Source organism: Pelecanus crispus, chromosome 1, assembly GCF_030463565.1.
Source record: "Pelecanus crispus isolate bPelCri1 chromosome 1, bPelCri1.pri, whole genome shotgun sequence".
NCBI lineage: Eukaryota > Metazoa > Chordata > Aves > Pelecaniformes > Pelecanidae > Pelecanus > Pelecanus crispus.
Window position 1 is genome coordinate 122,860,911 of NC_134643.1, and position 13,419 is coordinate 122,874,329.

The window sequence follows — 13,419 nt, forward strand, 5'->3', positions numbered from 1 at the left end:
GAAGGAGGAAGGCGGGCGCAGGCCCGTAGCCGCCGCAGGAGTGAGGCGGCGCCCGCGCCGCGCCTCGGCCCGCCCGGCTGGGGCCCGCTCGCCGGCGGCGGCGGCGGCGTCCCCCTCCCGCCCCCCCGTTCCCCCCGGGCCGGGGCGGCCGGGCAGCGGCCGGGCAGCGGCGGCCCCCCGGCGGGCGGGCGTGTGCGGGGCGGAGGCGGCGCTTGGCGGGGGCAGGGGGCGGCGCGGCGGAGCCTGCGCAGCTGCTGGCGCCCTTTAAGCCGCGCCGCCCGCCCGCCCGCCCCGGTGTCTGTGCAGCCTGGGAGCCGCGCGGGCAGGAGCTGCCGCCGGGGACGCGCCTTCCTGCTCCGGTTCCCCCCCGCTCCGGCATCGCCGCCGCCCCTTCCTCCCCACCCTCTGCCCCGCCGCATCCCCGCTCCTCCCGCCACAGCCAGCTCTAAGATGCCCCGCTATGAACTGGCTTTGATCCTGAAAGCCATGCAGAGGGTGAGTGAGGGAGGGCGGGATGGGAGAGGGGAGGGAGGGAGCCAGGTGGGACCTGACAGCAGCCCGGCCCCCGGCGTCCCCTCGCCGCCGCCGTGTGCCGGCCTCCCCTCGGCTGCCGCCCGCCCCGGGCGCCCGGCCGGCCCCTTCCCCCGGGGCGAGCCCTGCCCTTCCCGCCGCGCTCTGAAGCGCAGTTGCGCAGCGTGCTTCGCGCTCCTGTGTGTCTTTCGCTGCCCTCTCGCCTTCCTCTTTTTTTTTTTTTTTTTTTTTTCCCCCTCCGCCTCCCGCTCCTTTGGAGAGTTTGCTTCGTTGCTCCTCTAGAGCCGCAGTCCCCATCTCTCCCCCCCCTCCCTTTTGGTCCGCAGGTAAGCAGATGCCGCACTTGGCGAAATAGATGCGTTTCCCCATCTCCCGTTCCCCCGGCCCTTGCCTGGTGCAAGTGAACTTGGACCTTTCCTTGCCCCTGTGTACATGGGTGCCAGCACCGTCCCCCTCTCCCTCCGCAGCACCAGCGCTTCCCACGGCCGTGTGCCTCGCTCCCCCCGCCCAGCACCTGCGGTGGCTTCGCTGGGTGCCTTGCTAGGTCGCAGCAGCCCCACGCTGGGTCCCCTCGCCTCTGGGAGGCCTTGCGGTGAGCCTGGGTGGGGGAAAGCAAGGACTTGCTCCGGCAGGCAAGCATCCTTTCGCGGGGTGCCAGCTCCCTGCCTCTCCAGCCCCCCCCCCCCCCGTGCCAGGGAAGTATATATATATTTTTTTTTTTTTCCCCTTCTTTTTCCCCCTGCCGTTGCTAACACCAGTTGAGCTCTGCTGATATGGCTCGTCGTATCGCCCACGGGAAGGGTTGCTAGCCGTTGCCGCTGTTTTTGGCGGCGTGATGATAAGCCGTGGTGTAAGCAAGTGAGGTTATATGATGCTCTTTCTATTTTACAAGAGCTGAATCAGTGTGGGGGGTGTGTGTACTTCTCGGTAAAAATAATAATAAAATAGAAACATCTCTGTGTAGATGGGACCCTTTATTTGGAAAATAATAGCTGATACTAGCCCTTCTCTAGTACCTTCCATAGCCTTGTTTATCTGCTACTTTCCAGCTTAATACCCAGTGCTGGTGTTGGAATGTAGCAGCACTTCTGCTGGGCTGTAACCCTTCTGATCTGACCCAGCGTGGACACGCTTGCTCTCACATTTAACCTTCATTTAAATGAACGTGTGTATTTGTCATAGAATAGCAGGAAGCTTAATAGCGTTGCTGTGTTTCTTTTGTAGCTACCGGAGCACGTCTTCACGTATTTCATGTGCTACATATACTAGTACATTTCCATTCATTTTACATGTACCATCCACATGTCAGGGTTGGCTTTTTTTTTTTTTAACTTGGCTTAACTGCAGAAGCTGTAGTGGACTTCTCAGGTGAGTCCTCTAGTGGAGAAATACAGCAACAGGGGAAAAAATTTGGTGACATTGCCGCACCACCTCACAGAGCAGCATTTGCTCTGACAAAACATGCTGCTTTTAGACTTGGGTTGTCAACATGTGATGTTTTTTTTTTTTTCCCCACACACACATCCCTCCCCATCAGTGTATAAGCTATAGGTAAGGTGATGAGATGTTTTTTGTATGCATGCTGTTAATGTGAGAGATGCATTTGCTATAAATACAGAGCAGGACAGAAAGCGTAGCAAATCTGACATAATACTGAGACACAAATAAAGTGACTGCTCTGAAAGGATACCATGGAGTGCTGCCTGGTGGAAAGGATCTTTGGTTCCTAGGATCTGAGCACAGACACGCAGGGATAAGCTTTTAGCTGTAAGATGCTTCTAATGAGCATCAATGCACTCAGGACTTAACATCTGCAGCCTTTTGCTCTTTGAAGTGTGACTCTTTAGTATATTCTTTCCTGACAGATATATCTTAAGGTGCTTTTTATCTCTGTTATTACATTAAAACACTTAAGTTTTGGTTCAGGTGTACTGCTGTTTTTAACCTACTCTTGTTGTAACTCTACAATTTAGAGAGTCTATCTCTAGATGCTGGTTTTTTGTTGCTGTTGACAGTACACCAGACGTAGGTGCTTTTTTGTGTTCTAGTATCTTGCTACTACTACCTTTCTTGTGTAATGAGAACGCTTGAGAAAAATTTCTGTAGTGGTTATATGCTACATGGTGCTGCTGAATCCTGGCGAAGGGGTTGCTCTAATGACCCCCATAGCAGTGCATGATCTCGTCTGTAATGCTAACTTAAATTAGTCAAAACATGGAGACCTGAATATGGGGCTAATAAAATAGTCTGAAATTACAGAGTGACTACATAACTGTTTCGTGTAGCAGCTGGAGAGATCATACACAGTCCTGAAAAAAAATTACATTGCTTCTTAACACTAGTGCTTCCTGACGAAGCTGCCCTAGGCAGGTGTTACTGTCCTGCTGTGTCAGTCCCTCTGCGGTGGCTGCGTGCTCCGGTGCCTACTTGAGTCTGAGGCCCGAGCCAAGTGCTTACTCTTCTCTCGGTGTCTGTGGCATCCTTCCTCACCTCTGACAGCTCCCCTGCCTTGCAAAAAAAAAAAAGTAAGCCCCTGCCGCCTGGCTTTCTTGCGCTTTAGCGCTGTTGTTAACTCCTGTGAGCTCCCTGGCAGCTTGAGCGCAAACCTTCTCAGAGCTACAGTCAGGTAGACTCTCGTGTCTCTCTTCAGAGGCAAACTTTGTGATTGTGGGGTTTCCCCCACCCACAATTGTTTTTAACAGTTACCTTGGCATTTTCATAGATCTAGGCAGCATAAATCCCTCAAATTAATTTTTGTTGCTGTAAACTCCGTTGCTCCCTAGCACTGCTTATGTTCAAGTCGGGGATCCTTCCTCACTCTTTTCTTGCATGTGGCTTCTGTTGTGAACCATGGAGTCTGTTGTGCAGCTGGTCTCCTCCCTACCCAGCTAGCCTCCACATGGTTACAGGGCGAGCATGACCCCTCCGTCCTGCCTGGTGCTCCCATGTCCCCTTGCTTCTTGGCAGACTTCCTCAGGCCCTCTTCAGCTTTCCTTTTGTGTCTTAAACACGCAACACCCAAGAGCTGGGGGAGGGGGGTTGGGGGGCAAGGGGAAACTTTTTACTTTCAAACTTTGTCACCAGCCATCTGCATGTACTTTTCACAAAATCTCATGACTTTGTTCTGAAGTCAAAGCTGAACAGCCATTCTCTGTCCTGTTTTGTAGGTAGTGTACGATCAATTAATTGACTTGCGCTAGAAATACTGTATTTGTAAATTGCCTGTGGACAGAGTCCTTGATCGGGGAGACCCCAGTCAGTGACTCTTAGGAAAATAGTAATAAAAAACCCCTAGAAGCCCCCCCAAAATAAGTAAGTAAAAAACTGCTTCTCTTGAAGTATCACTGTATTTGAACAGTGGCTGCAGTGAGGGACTTGGGATGTGTTACTCTGTGTGTGAGTATATAGAGGAGATGCTTTGGGAAAAGAAAGGTATGAGGCCAGTGAAATGACTGGAACTTAGGGTGGAAATAATGAATTTTGCCCACGTGTATGGCTTTCTACACTCCAACATGCAAATAACAAATAGTAACGGTGAGCTTGGAGTTTGATACCAGACTTGTTATCAGTAGCGTACAGGTGTATGTAAACACCACGTTGCGTACCCTCAAGAGCCTGAGTCAAAGACTACAGTTGTGGTGAAGGTAGAGGTGCAAAATGAAGACACAGCTGTTCATGCTCTGAACTTTACTATTCATAGCAAAAGATGAACTTCTCATTATTTCTGACTTTCTCCCAGGAGAGTCATCTTCAGCTTTCAGCGGGGGGATTATGGCAGAGCAGGACCTTCAGCAGGAGAGGGTAGTGACCCGCTACTGAATTAGCAGGAGTTCTCGCTTGCTGGAGAAAGGAGAGCTCTTCAGGGAGGCTTTCTCTTCCTGCCCTTGTCCTGCTGAAACTCCCTTGAGAGCCCGGGGAAGGAAGTGGGGGGGAAAGGGGGAAGGAAGAGCTGGAAATGGCTTCCTATTGCTCTGATGCTGTTTTGCAGACTGACCACAGGGCGGCAATGCGAGACACCCTCCAAGGAAAATTGGCAGCCTGGGGAACCTAGGACAGAGAGAAGGTGGCGGTATTCCCATGCTGTTCTTGCTGCTGCTCGACTCTTGCGAGTTGGGACACCCGTCTTCAACAAAACAACTTTGTAACTGGAACTGAAGCGAATGGACAGTTTGAAAATACTTTTGTATAAGAGTATTTCACCAAAAATGAGGAAGCATATCAATATTTTATTAGCAGCATACTCTTTTTTTTTTTCCCCACTTCACCTGTAACAAAGGACAAGTACATAGTATGTGTCATAGTCTAAAACCTAATTACCTTGTTTCAGCAAATACCTGGACTAGGGGACCCATCCACCCACCTCTGTAATACTGCAGTGAATCTGGGCTCTCAGTTTGACTGGTGTGTTCACACAACGTAACTTGTCTTCAGCATCTGTTTGTTGCCTTTGGAGTGGGTTGCCATGTTTCAAAAATGCCCTACCTGCTGTGGAGATCGTTAGCTATTTTAAGAAAGCCAAAGTAATGGGCAGTAGTGTTGCTTGACATCTTGACTATTACGCTTAATTGCTGCGTAGGCAGTTGCTGCAATTGGGCTTTTGATATCTTGGTTGCTGGGAAGAAGGGGGGGGTGAATGAAGGGGGTAGTAAGCAGGCAGATACTGGTTTTGTTTTATTTTCTTTCCTTTCTGGTGAACCTTCCTGTTGTTACAGCTGAATTGTACATCTTCCCCACCCCTCTTCCCTACTTAGCAGGTTAAAATTACACAAAAGTTTTCCTCTATCTCCTTTGACTTTTTTAGTAGGCTGAAACAGGCTCTTTACAGTATTATGCATATCAGGGAAGGACCCTTGTGTTGGGGCTGGTGCTGGAAAGAAGACCAAAGAGCTGGAACTAAAAGACAAGATTGGAAAAACCACAAGGTCTAGTGTTGCCTGTCCTGTAGGAGTCAGCTTTTTGTTTTCTGCCTTAAGCATTTCCATAAGAATAACTGGATTTTGAAGTGTGTGATATAGACAGCATTTGAGAATGATACCCTCTTGGCTGACATTTGCCACTTTACAATCTTAAGACTTGAGAGCGGTCCTCTTCTAACTTTCTGCCAAGTGTGGGATATGTGCCTGGCTTGGGTATGGGGACAGGTAGAGGATTATTGTCTTCTACAAAATAATTTAAGACTTTTTATAGCAGATAGTTGTTAGCTAGGTGAATTTGGCAAAGTTGTCCAAAGTGAGTACTAAGCTGATGGCAAGAATAAGGGGCTCGAAAGCCTCTTGGTTTATACAGGCTTCTGCAGTGTATTGAGTGATGTGCTTGGGTGAGTGTATGTAATGGTTAACTTTGCCACTCTTGTTCCCTGAGCTGTAGAGCTGCAAGCCTGAGTGCTGAGGCAGGGCTGAGGGCAGGCCCTTGTGTCCATGGCTGGGACTGGCAGACTTCAGTGGGATTCGGCTGGCCCCCCTTCAGTGGGCAGGAATGGTGGTGTAACCTTTAAGATACGACTTCTCCTCTTTGCCCCCGTTACCAACTTAGCAATGTGCTCTTCTTTCTTGGCTGTGTATCTCTCATTTGTTCACTGTGTGTATATATACATGTGGATGCATCATGTATATGAACAGGGAGATGCCTGTAAACTTCAGCATGAGAGCAGATTGTCTATCCTTTAACTGTTGAGAAAGAAGGAGAACCTGTTGTGATTAAAAAAACATTATTGCTCTCCATTGTTGTAAAAACCCTCAGAAGTGACTGACTCTTTAAAAGATGTCCATTAGATCACTTAGAATAAGCTGTTAAATTGATTCAAGTATGAAGGTGTATATATGTTTGCTTTCTTCAAATACATCATACGTAATGTATCTTGTAATGATGGAAGTTCTTGCTTTCTTTACGTATTCTTTCAGGAGCTGATTTCTCCAATTCCCTTGTTCCAGAGCCATAACGCTGGCAATTTCCACCCAAAAAATTACTTTGGTGATTGTTGATTATTGATCAAGTAACTTGTCTTGCTTTTTGTCAGGCTCCAGCCAGAGCAGGCTGCTAATCCTTAGAGCCACAGCTGTCCAGACCTCCTCTGCTACAAGTCTGTGGCAAAATAAGAGTTGCTTATGTGGAAGCAGTTGCTTGATAGAGCTGTGTATACCAGCCTTTGTGCAGCTTATCCAAGGGCAGCAGGAACCACTGGGCACCAGGTTGTTCCCTTCAAAACTGCGTGCCCAGTGGACCAGCAGGAATATATCTGGTGTGCATTCTGTAGAAGAGCTGATAAGAAGGTGAAGGCGGGGGGGCAGCGAGGAATAAAAGGGAGGGCAGATGGGCAAAATATAACTACTTATGTAGAAATGGAACAGGAAAGAGGGGAAGTAAAAATAAAATAAGGCAAGATCTGTGTAAGTGAAGGATGTGTACTGTGGGAGCACTAGTGCAAACAGTGGTGCTGGAAATGAGATACTAAAGAAAATGCATCACCCTTGGTGAGGAGAGGGGAGGGAAAGGAGCAGGTGGTGTAAAGGAAGGGTCATGAACCCTAGAAATATGATTGTGAGGAACTACGTAGGAACTATTGTTCTGCTGTTTCTCACTTTTTTTTTAATCGTGGTTTGTCCATTTGCAAGCCAGTCCTTGTGCTTCAGTTATGTAAATAATAATTAAAAATAAAGGTAAGTGCAGAGCATGGTTATGGGAGGGGAATGTGTTCAGTGGAGTTGATGTGTTTGAGACTATTAGAAAAATAAATCAATGTTTGGTAGCTTTTAATGTAGGTAACTGCAAAGCTTGACGTAAAATAGTGCTAGTTGTTTTATAACCAAGATAACTTTAAGCCTTGTTTTGGTGTCTTAAAATACCCAAGAAGAATCAGAAGTCTTGCAAGAGCACCCAGCAGACTAGGAAGCTTGCGGGGTGCTCAAATTCTAGGATTACGTATGCCCCTGAAACTTCTGTCTCGCCTTTCAATAAAAGTTGTGATGCTTTATGTCCTTGGAAAGATTGTGAGCAGCCATAAATGTGATGGGAACTTGGGGAAGTCCTAAATAAGCTTAATGAGTTTGCCCAGTTGCATGGAGATTGACAGTTCCACTCTCCTTTCTTACTCCCCAAGTATCTTCTGAAGTCTATACTCTCCTAGCCAAAATCCTCTTTGAATGGGGGTGAACCAGCACATTTTTCTAGGCTAGGAGTATGCCAGTTACATCAGTTACTACTGAATGGTGATAACCACCGACTGGATCACATTTTATACCTTGCAGCTGAAGAAAATGGTCATCTTCGGTAGTGGTAGAGATCTTACAACAATTTCTAATGCAGTGACAACATTTGTCCTCTAAGTCCAGAAAACTTGATTATGTGGTCCCAAGTCCTCTACAGAAATCAAATACTTGCGTGTTTATGCTTGTGTTACCCATTCTCTTGCTGTTGCTCTTAGTGACTAAGTACTTCAACAGACTTACTTAGGTAAATAGTACTTGCCAGTGGCAGTGAAAAATGTTTGTGCTTCTGAACTTTAGGTTGCCACAAGAAGGAATTTGAGGCTCAGTGTCCCTCTGCAGCTTCCAACTTAGTATGTCAGCTGATGTCTTGACACACTTACCTGGCAGGGAAAATTCTGCATGATGCCAGAATCTTCTTTTTCTTTTTTGCCATCTCCTGGAGGAAACACCCCCTCACACCTTCATTAAAATGGCTTGCTTTCCCTGTTTGCCCTGTGTGCTATTTACTTACTGTTGACCACAAGCCTCTGCAGTACCCTCTTTCCTCTTCTGCTTCCAGTTCCTGTGTAGAAGGAAGAATGTCATCTGTCTACAGTTGCAAAGAAAAGCGTGGTTTCCTTCCTGAGGGATGGAGCTGCTTATAGTGACAACCCATCTTTGGACATCTGAGCCTCTGGTAGTTATCTGCTTGAGGTATGGCAGAGGCAAGAATGATTCTGCCTGCTTGCCAGGGAAGAGTGGCCCAGTTCCTCAGCAGTGCTGAGCAGCAGCTGTACTTTCTGCCCTCTTCAGAGAACCCAGATGACATCTGTCACCTGTGTAAACATAAGCCAATTCTTTGGGCTGACAAGGGGAAAAGGAAGTACTTACCTACATACTTTCTTTAAACTAATAGTTTAACTTAGACTTAAGGTGATGGACTAGTTTTTCTTAAGACCCATGTAAGATGACTACAATATATCTAGGTAGGCATGGAGAAGATAGTCTGTCTTTCTGGTATCTGTTTACTTTAACAAATAAAAAGGTACTTTCTATCTACTTTCTTCTGTCCCCAGTTTAACCCCCTACTTCCCCTTTAGGTGTTTGGAGTTTTTGGAAGAACAGTGGAAGCAAATAAATCCACTATTCCTGACAGAGTGCTGGGGACTGACTCATGGGGAAAGAAACCATCTGAAAGTGAATGCCACAGGCAGTGGCATGAAGTGGCTTGCTGAGGCACTGCTGGTGATGTAGATTTCGGAAAATAAGCCATCTTCCTCTTGCTTTGCAGTTCAACAGTACTGCAGCTTCTATGGAGTGTTGAATGAGCACTGCAATAAAGCTGCATTCTCTTTCTTCTGCTCCTGCCCCCCCTTAATTTGTGACTTGGTGGGAGACCTAAATAGGTGTATACACTTGGGATGGGGGGGAGGAATGTTTAAAACAAAAAAAACCAACATCTAAATTGATCTACTGGTCTAACACTGCCAGTCACAGTGCTCTTCAGCTTCAGTTGGCCTTACAGTACTCCAGTTACTGCTTCTGTAATAGTCCACAGTAGCATTACATTTCTGACAGGCAAATGTAGTGTAGTTTTCTGTTTCTGCTGCTGAACTGCATGCTCTGAGGTCACTTACTTCTCTCATGTCTCCTTCAGCAGTCCTTTAGAAAAGAATCGAGAAGAGTGTATTGTGGAGCAAGCTGCTTTTTCTGATGCTGCAGTAAAATGAAGACCAGAACTGGAGTGATTCCTGAAACCCCAGAGAAAAAAAAGTGCATTATTTGTTCATAACAACTCCTTTGACTGACTGACTTGAACCTTGCACCTCAAATTGGACTTCCGTGGTAGTGATGATGAAGGGTTGCCTCTGTGGCACCTGTGCTCTCCAAGGCCAGCAGAAGTGTTGATGCAGCACCACTTTGGGGCAGCAGAGCACATGTGGCAAACAGGTTAGTCAGGTTGCTGCTGGTCCAGGTAACTTGTAAATGTGGTACTTTTCTGCTCTAGCCTGTTGAGCTGCTGGAAATGCCAGTCCAGACCTTAAGTCAAGTTATTTTTTAGATGCTATAGGTCAACTTCTGTCTCGGAGCTTTCCTGCTTCCTACGACATACCCTGTTTGTATCAGGTGGGATTTCTGCTTGGCTCCTCTGCCCCAGCTCCTGGTTTACAAGAGGAAAGTCCTGAAATGTTTAGGTCCTGGATGTTTAGGACTCTGTTGAACAACTGGCAAGGATAGCCCCTGCTTTCTCAAGGGCATGTACTACATATGGATATGTTGATATATATCAGTTATTCCGTGAAGAACATTTGTGCTCCTTTGTTTGTGTTCTAGAGTGCTGCAATAAATGGAATGAAGCTTTTTCCTCTTTTTTTTTTTTTTTTTTCCTTCTTTCCCCACTTTCCTCTGAGAGGTAGGCTACCTCAGATGACAACCCTGTGTTTACTGTGGAGCAGTGGACAGGTAGGAGCTCACTTGCGTATCTGTAGTAGGTAACCTGCAGTGTCAGCAGGCCATACAACTCACTCAAGGGGTTGAATGTTGTACAGGCCTGCTCAAGGCATGAGACTTTTATTCTTTTTTTTTTTTTTTTTTTTTCTGGGAGAGGGATTGTTAATATTTTTACATGTAGGTGTTGAGCCTGGCACTCTGGGTACACTTCTTCTGGGCAAGTGAGTTTTTCAGTAGGTAAAATGCTACTAGTATGAGTTAACATACTCCTGCTTGAGGAAGGTGGTGAAGAAAAATGTTGTTTCTAAGGAAGAACCTCAAAACTACTTGGAAGTCTATGAACAAAGTTAAGTATGGACTTAATTTGCTAACAAATGATAGCAGCGGACACTCCTGTGTGATGTGGGCATCTGCATCCTCAAATTAACCCTTAAAGTGTTGGTCATTGGGACTGACTCTTTAACTGTTAGAGAAAAGGGAAGTCAACTGAGAAAATTGCCATCTGCTGAGAAGAGAAATAGACTAAGCAGAAAACAAATAGTTGCTTTGGGGCTGGAGCAGTTTGATTCTGGCATATTTAAAGACCCATCTTATTAGAAGAGCACTCTGGAGAAAGTTTTCCTTTAAAACAATCGTACAAATTTCTCCTAAAAATCCCACCCTAAATCTGCTTCACATTATCTAATATCTCTTCAGGGAATTGGTTGAGACTTTTTTTTTTTTTTTCCCCCTCCCCCCCCCTTAAAGGACAGGCTGCCTGTTGGAGAGACATATGCATTGTTTCACCAAAGCTGTAGCCCTCTATCTTCAGACAAGAGGGAAGCACATTGTTTTGTGTCTTTGATATGATCCAGCCAGAAAACAGCCTTAGGGAAAAAAATTCACAGTCCTTGGCAGCAGCGCTGTCTTTCTGTCTTTTTTCTGTCAGTGCCACAATGTACGCCACTCTAGTAACTTGAGATTAAACTCGCATGGGGTGTCTCAAAAGTCCTTAAGACTTGAGGTCATAACTTGCTGAAAGTTCAGAGGGACGAGTCTCATTTTCATAATGAAAAAAAAGTTCCAGGGTTATTTTAGAATTAGGTCTAATAAGAAACTGGTGCAAGAAGCTACTTTAGTACAGTAATTTAGTGACAGTGCAGCAAATTTGTAGCGGCTACTGAAAACTTTCCACCTTCCTGCTCAAGCAAGCTGAACCCTGCAAAATTCAGATGTTGATTACAAAGGTGATGGTTCAGGTCTCTCTAGACCGCTTATTTCAAATGCATGGTCTGGCTGTACGTTCCAGTGGAAAATGCTCAAGAAACTTGACGTATTGTTTATTTTGGTTAGAATGAGCCCATTGTAGTTTGGCAAGTATCCTAATTGAGAAATGTCACAATTTATTCAAGGGCAGCTGCATCTTCTACTTACGCACTTTTCAGAGGGATTGAACATGCTTGTAATACTATGAGCTGGGTGCCTCTTCTATCAAATAGATGAAGTTTTAACAAATATTTTTTGTGATTTATGTGTATTACTATATAGTATAGTTTTGCAAGGTCATTGATTAACCTACAGGGAAGATGGTGGGAAGTGAACTAAAGTTCAAGTCTAACATTTTTCAGTAACAGAGCAGGACAATAGAAGAGGGAAAATATCGGTTATTACTGTTTCTTTAGCTTGCCCATTACTCTAATTTTCTGCATAGTAATTTTTCTTCTTTCCACCGTGTCTGAGTAAAATCTCTTCTTCTCCTTTCCTTAAAATATTTATAGTTTTGGTATAAACATTAAAATGTAGTTGTATTTGAAAATTTAGCTGAATGTAGTAAAAGATGCAACACTATTAAAGTGTTACTCAAAAGTACTTAAAACTAAGAATAGCACATTATACTTGTATTTGATGGCGTCATATGATCTGAAGTGTTTATAATTTTGTGTTGGATTAAACTAATAGACCATTTAACTTCTGCTGCATTTGTGGGTGCGGATAAATGTGAATTCTTCTATGGAAGAATTTAAAATACATCTGTGGTTTGAGGCTTATGATAAATTTAGCACACTACTGTAATCAGTCCATTTTGTGCCATGTCTCCGTAGTCTCTCATTATTGGCTATAATTCCAGCAGAATGAATATCTGTATTCTCATGTGGGTTTCTGGTGGTGGGGAACCCTTATTATCTTTTTTGATTCTGAACTACTTTTGAAAAACAGCCAGCTCATACAAATAACATGACTCTGAATTTCTCCTTAAGGCTGAAGTTGTGGTTTGCTGTAAGCTATTTTTAAAATACATCTGCCTTAATGAGAAGTGCACATTCTTAGATTAGCACCGTTGCTGCCTTCAGTAATGCACAAAGTAAGGCAGAGGGGGGAGTGTGTGCATTTGCAACTTTAATGATAGTTTTTATTATGGTCTATCTGAGAATCTGTAATGTTTTTATTTACTCTTCTTTAAACAAAATGTATATGCTACAGGGATGCTAAACAGGAAATCACCCAAATGCTAGAATATGTTATCTGGGTGTTTGTATTAATCACAGATGAATTAATAGCAAAATGTGAGCTTCAGTGGCAAAGCACTTCTCAAATGAAGTGGGAGGGGGAAATGCCTGAAGCTGATGCTTGTAAGACTTCTAAGGCTGGTGGACCCTATGGTCAGAAAAAAGATCCGGCAATTTATTTTTTTTTTTTTTTTGGCTGGCATTATCTTCACCAGTGGGTGGGAAGGAGGAATGGAGTCAGACCCTGTTCCTTACTCTGCTGTAATAATCTTGAATACTAAAGATTTGTGTTCTGATCTTTAGACTAAACGGGTTCTTTGCTTTGGTCTTCCCTTGCTGTGCCCATTTGGTGTAGGAAGTAGAAGAATCTTATGTCCAGCACTCTCTAACCCATTAAATGGTTTTGGGTGGGTATAGGTAAATGATACCTCCCAAGGTATAAATAGGAGATAGGAGCATCCTATCTCCATGGCCAGGGTAGGAGCCACTGTGCAGCTCTTCAGTGCCCCTTCCTTTCCTACCTGTCTGGTTGTCTTGCCAGTAAGTGTTTTTATTGTCCCCTTCCCTCCACTTTGAGCACTTCAATCCTGCTGGCCTAAATGAGTGCCTGTATCCTGACATGCTTTGGTAGAATTGGGTGTGATTGGGGATTCAGGAATATGGCAGCAGGGTATGCTTTGCCTCAAAACCTTCTACCTCTGATGTTAGTGCTCTTCATGCTTGGATGCAAATGGACAGTGCTGCGAACAGTGCTTCCTGGCATCCTA

At 45.2% G+C, this 13,419-nt stretch overlaps 1 protein-coding gene across 1 annotated transcript in view; it reads left to right on the forward strand.

Annotated features, from left to right (window-relative positions):
• The first annotated feature begins 390 nt into the window (after positions 1-390).
• MRPS6 (mitochondrial ribosomal protein S6) overlaps positions 391-13,419 on the forward strand; it is a 47,188-nt gene continuing 34,159 nt past the window's right edge. Inside the window, exon 1 of the mRNA XM_075720391.1 lies at positions 391-495. Within this exon, the coding sequence (XP_075576506.1) occupies positions 451-495 (45 nt within the window). The 5' untranslated portion in view covers positions 391-450. The remainder of the gene's footprint in view (positions 496-13,419) is intronic.